General features: G+C 38.7%; 1 protein-coding gene across 18 annotated transcripts in view; it reads right to left on the bottom strand.

Annotated features, from left to right (window-relative positions):
* Positions 1 to 5,847, bottom strand: part of LOC117938420 (ELKS/Rab6-interacting/CAST family member 1-like) — a 111,342-nt gene that overhangs the window by 15,237 nt on the left and 90,258 nt on the right. For 13 of the 18 annotated variants that reach the window (XM_034862993.1, XM_034862997.1, XM_034862995.1 and 10 more), the window contains 2 exons: positions 5,411 to 5,518; positions 58 to 243 (listed from right to left, as the gene is read on the bottom strand). In XM_034862993.1, the coding sequence (XP_034718884.1) occupies positions 58 to 243; positions 5,411 to 5,518 (294 nt within the window). Of the gene's footprint in view, positions 1 to 57; positions 244 to 4,967; positions 5,046 to 5,410; positions 5,519 to 5,847 lie in introns of those variants that run through there. The other 5 variants (XR_004655382.1, XR_004655383.1, XR_004655384.1 and 2 more) reach the window with 1 other exon arrangement.

Genomic DNA, 5,847 nt, shown 5'->3' with positions numbered 1-5,847 from the left:
CACGCACACACACACACACGCACACACACACACACGCACACACACACACAGTCTCACCTGTTCCTGCGTCATGCTGTGCAGCTGCGTATGCCAGGAGGCGGAGTCAGACCGGTGATAGGCGGTGGGTGGGGCGAAGTCCTGTAGTATGATTGGGTCTCGCTCCTGACACAGTGAGGTCAGGTGACTGATGTACAGCTTTAGTTTACTGCGATTCTGATTGAGATCCAGGAGTGGAGAGAGAATCTGAAGGAGGAAGGGGATAGGGGACAAAAATGAGAGAGATACATTTATATAATAAATATAACGACAAAAATGGTCAATACTGCCCATGATAACTGCTTAAAAGAATTTACCAGAATACAAACACAGAAAGTCTTACCAGAGAAAGACAGAGAGAGAAAGCGGTGTCTGAGGACGCTGTTATTATGGCTATTATTTTATTCTTTGATAATCATTAATTATAATATATCTGTTCACTCTATTTATGTACAAGCCTGGACACAGAGAATAAAAAGACGCATAGGTGGATATATAGACAGTTAACTAATTAACCCTAATGCAAAACACCTGCTTCTTTGAATTTGGTTGAAATCACTTGTTTACTCATGTACTGCTCCCTGTACAGTCACTCAATAGTTTACTTCTTAGAAAGCAGTAAATTGAAATCTTACACACTTATGAATCATAATTTTGCGTCATTACAGATGGGTACAGGGTCACTTTTTTGGTTCTATAAATTTGGACATACTTATACTTTCTGGTAAGTATATTAGCCATGTCTGCAGTTCATAGTGTAAAACATGGTAAGAACTGCGTGCAATGCCAAACAAGTTAAATGGAGACTAAACATGAGAGCTAACATTTAGGCTGAAGTGAGATGAAAACAGACATGGGATGGAGAGATGTCAGAGGACGGCTTGTTGTTAAAAAGTCTCAAAAAAGGACAGTAGGAAACCTAAATACCATGAGATAGTATTGCTGATTACTCTAGAACCCCTTGTTGAATGCAGTTAGTCAGTAATCTGATTTAATCACAAGCGTATTTCTTCCATCTTTTGTTTAAAAGGACCTGTTGACTGTAAAAGCTGCTGCTTCAAAATATATTTTAAATCACATTTGTAAGACACACAGGGAAGTGTATATATTATGCTCTGTAAACAACATTTTTATGTATTTTCTGACCTGGCCATATATACAGCAACCAAAACATGCGGTCAACTAACTGCAATGTATCATTTATTTCACAAATTATATTTCTTTGAACATAGATAATGGATCCAGACTGCAATCCAGAGTTAACAGCTCTTATAAAACTGAGAGATCAGATTCCCACGTCTCACATTTGACATTTCACAGTGGCTTTGACTAATGTGTGTCAGAGGGTCAGATGAGCTAAACAGTTACACACATTTTGGGGGTATAAGACAAGACCCCCCCCAAAAGGCACAAAAACGCACAGATAAGACACACAGACTTCTCCGGGAATCGAAGGATTGAAGTGGAGAGGAAGCATGTTAAGGGCTGTGCTCCATGCTCTTCATCACTCATCACTCATCACTCAGCACACACACAAACACACACACACACACACATACACACACACACACACACACACACACGGCCATTATCAATGTTGTAAATAACTATAGTTACAGTATTTTCCAGTAAGAACCTGCCAGTTGGTTACAGTCCATTACGAAATGCATTACTGAACATTTCCCTCCGGAGGCGAGGGAAGGAAAGAGAAAATTACAGAGTTTGAAGGCTGCAGGGATCCTACTACACATTCTGTATTTCAACACGCCTCTGTGGCTGTATGTAATGATGTACAGTATGTTGACAGCGGCAACACAACAAGGACAGTTGTTGCTCCACGACTGTTTTGTAATATACCTCTTTTCAAATCTGGCTTTAATCCTATATGTGCAACAGCTGTTCTCTCACACTTTCTTATCCAGACTATTCCGTCAGAAATCTTTAAGAAAAGACCTGCAGCAAAGCTCTGTGGATCCAATGCAAGACAAATGAGAAACAGACAGAAAGAATGGAAGGAATGATGGCAATATAAGGAAGACATCTAGAAATAAATAAAACCTTTTTCAAGATATATGTATAATATGTAATGACTAACAGAAACAAATTTCTGAAAATGAGTCTGAATTTATTTCTGAGATAATAATAATAGGTCTTTGAATTGACAGATTTTATAAAGGTGTACAGTGTGTACTGTATGTGCCTACATGTTTTAATTATATTACACAACCCGCAGTGGTCAACATAAGCAATGTGTGTGCATCTAATGAGTCCACAATGTTTTGTCCAATGAAACAATCCCAGAGGAGACATAATTTTATACGTGTGTGTGTGTGTGTGTGTGTGTGTGTGTGTGCATGTTTGTGCCTCTTTATTAGCCTCCCATGCCTGCTGACCAGACTCTTACTGTGATATGAAACAACTCCAAAGAGAGCCCTCAGCTAGCTTCACTCATTGGCCACACACACACACACACACACACACACACACACACACACACACACACACACACACACACACACACACACACACAAATTGTTTGTTGTTTATATCAACGGCTGTGTCCTCTCACCTCCTGGTCCGAGACCAAGACCACACCAGTCTAAGTCCTACACTACTTGACACACTTATGATAAAATGTGGTACACGCAATCCATAGGCACTCCTCAAATTGATATGTAAGAGCCACGTTCCCATTAAAATACTTACAAAAAGCAAATAAAGATTTCTCTTTATCCACCTCTTTTTCTGCCACATTTATAGGTGTGTATTAATGTAAGTGTACCATCAGAAATCTCAATAAAATAATCAAAAGGAATTGCAGGTATGTGTGGGAATTGCCCTTTGTTTTCTCTGAGAAAACTACAACAAACACCAAGGAGCTGAAATCAACTTAACCAGTATGTCAAGTATACATTTTATTTTTTTGTTATGATTGTATTCTGCCAAGTAAGTTATGAATAACTAAATTCACTAATAATTGAACTAACATCAGCAGTAATGTTAAAATTCAACATTTTTGTTACCTCCAGTGAAGCTACCATGAATGGACTTTCATACAGGTCAACTTTGTGAGATCCTGATTTATGTAAGAAGTCAGATCTTTGTTATTAATGAAGTTACATTTAAAATATTGAAACACCTCTCAAACCAAAACACTGAAACCCTTTATATAAAAAACATAAAATGTCCTCCCTGTCTTATTTCACTGATGCATCTAATACAACTGAAGACCATTAGAAATATAAAATGCATAACATGCTTGGTGTGTGTTAGAGTGCTCTCCTGTGTTTCAGTTGTTTCTGAGGCATTTCATTCTCCAACTGTAGCACAGAATTCCCTTATTGAAAGAAACACAATCACTCACTGTTCTGATTTAATGCGCTATGGCAAATTACCCACCTTACACACCAAGGAGTCAGACAAGAAGTGTGTCTGTATTGTATGTGTGTGTGTGTGTGTGTGTGTGTGTGTGTGTGTGTGTGTGTGTGTTTGTAGGAAACTATTCATGAAGACAGAAGGAAAAGAGACTGGCCGGCCTGCCTCTCTCCGCAGGGAGGTGCTACCGCTAATTAATAACCAGGGTCAAACTTGGATCCGGTGGTGAACCTTTGGGCTTTTAGCATCCCAATGTCAATTCCAAAAGTTTATAGAAAAAGAAGACTTTAGCAAGTAGGGCATCCTCTTTAAACAAAATATTGTATGTGCTATGTGAATCAACTTCTAAAACTGTATTTCTTGATGTTGGCTGGGTAACAACAACAACAAATGTTTTGAGTTTTTGTGACCGTGGACACTGTGCACTGACATTAGCCAGTCTATGTCCATCCATCATAGAAAGCGATTTAATGAGTGGACAGAGTGTGAAGACCAAAACACCTTTGTTTGTCAGAAACGTGTTATAAAGGGGTTGTACTCAAAATTCAGGACGCCTTTACTCCGCTATATCTTTACATGGCTAACACTTGTTTACTGCTGTATTAACGTTCTGAATATCAAGTACAGCCCCTTTAAGAGTGATTTGAAGCAGTGTGTTCTTTGTTCTTGCTTGACTTAAAGGTTGTCATGCATATGTGATAAAAGATCTTTGGGCCCAAAAATAAATAGGGAAAAATGTTTTCATAAATCCTAAGAAAAACTTTTTTCTGCACATTTTGGAAAAGCAGCATTTTTCTTAAACAATCCACTATATTTTACACTAAGAGAAGGTTCATCTGAGAGATTATCATGTCATAAGGGATAATGAAGCATAAAGACTGATGCATCCAGCATCCAATGAGAAAAAGAAACTGATGCACCGATCGACAACAGGATCAGTAACAAAGAGGTATATGTATAAAATTATATAATCTGGGTTTCAAGAGATGAAGGCAAAATATGTGAGAAAACAGCACATGTTCAGAGAAATCATGAAAGGGTTTAATGAAGGCGGAAAAGTTATGGTGTAAACACACACACACACACACACACACACACACTAGAGCAGGATGGGAGTGAAGAAGAAGAAGATTTTGGAAGAAATGATCATCAGAAAAGAAGATGAACTGAAATCAAAGAAAGAAATGAGATATTGAACAGATGACGCACAGAATTCAAGGGTTGATTCAAAAGTATTCCTGTTTAAATAATGAATGGACCTCATTTCAGCGTTTAAATAGGCAACCACAAAAAAAAGGTGAGAAAATCAATTGCGGTCACTCACACAAGAGAATGAGAACTGACGAACAGACCAAAATTACCAAGAGAGGAATATCTCAGGGAAAAGAAGAGTATCAAGGGTGAATGTGGATGAAAGAATGGAAGAAATGAGCATGATGACAAAAAATGATATGACAGAACCAGATCACAAACTCACGGATGAATCAAAAGAAAAGAAAGGACGGAAGACGAACGATGAGCACATTCAAACGTGAATGGATCAAGAAGACGCTCACCCTTCTGTACAAAATGGCGGACCGAGAGAGTGAAAGAAGGCATGTGGTTTGCTAGGCCCAAATGCCCTCCTCATCATCCTATTGGTTAATTTGATCCAACCGCAGCGTGAGTTTGGAGAAAGCAGGAAGTTAGTTTGGCAAAATAAATTGTAGAAAAACATAGTGAGTACGGAAACAAAACAAAGACTTGTTAGCTAGGAAGAGGTAAAACAAATATATATACTGTAAGTAGAGCAATACAAGAAGTTCATGTATATGTAAGACCTGGTTCAAATACTTGAAAGTCAGTCATTCACATACATACATAAATTTGGTAATAAAAATAATAGGAAAATTTAGATATGTTACATAACACCATGCTTTCATCCACATCAGAGAGATGATATTACAGTAAGTAGTGTGTGTGTGGGGGCTTGACTGATATTCCCCAGGTGAGTTCTTACCTGGTCTGGGGAAGGCTTGTGATTGTTGGGCTGCTCTGCGTTTGGAGAGGAGACCTTAAGGTGTTCGTCCTCATAGTTGTCTGCCATGAGCTTCATCCGGTTTTGAGTCTACAGAGAAAGTATGAGAGTCACAAACAATTACATCTTTTTGATATCTCACATGAAAGACAGTGAAAAATGATTTTTACATGTGCAACAGCAACAAACAACACAGAAAAACAAAGCTGTGTGTGTATTTGTGTGTGTGTGCGTGTGTGTGTGTGTGTGTGTGTGTGTGTGAGTGAGATTAGAGAGTAACCCTAGCCTTGAATTCCTCCAGGAGCTAATTTTCAGAAAGGAAGCAGAGAGGAGAGCGTTGGATGACTGCCATGAGCTTTGCCTTATCAAACACACACTCTGTGCACGTGTGTTCGCAAGACACAGATAGAAAGACAGAG

Source organism: Etheostoma cragini, chromosome 23 (genome assembly GCF_013103735.1).
Source record: "Etheostoma cragini isolate CJK2018 chromosome 23, CSU_Ecrag_1.0, whole genome shotgun sequence".
Taxonomy (NCBI): Eukaryota; Metazoa; Chordata; class Actinopteri; order Perciformes; family Percidae; genus Etheostoma; species Etheostoma cragini.
This window is presented reverse-complemented; position numbering and strand designations above follow the sequence as displayed.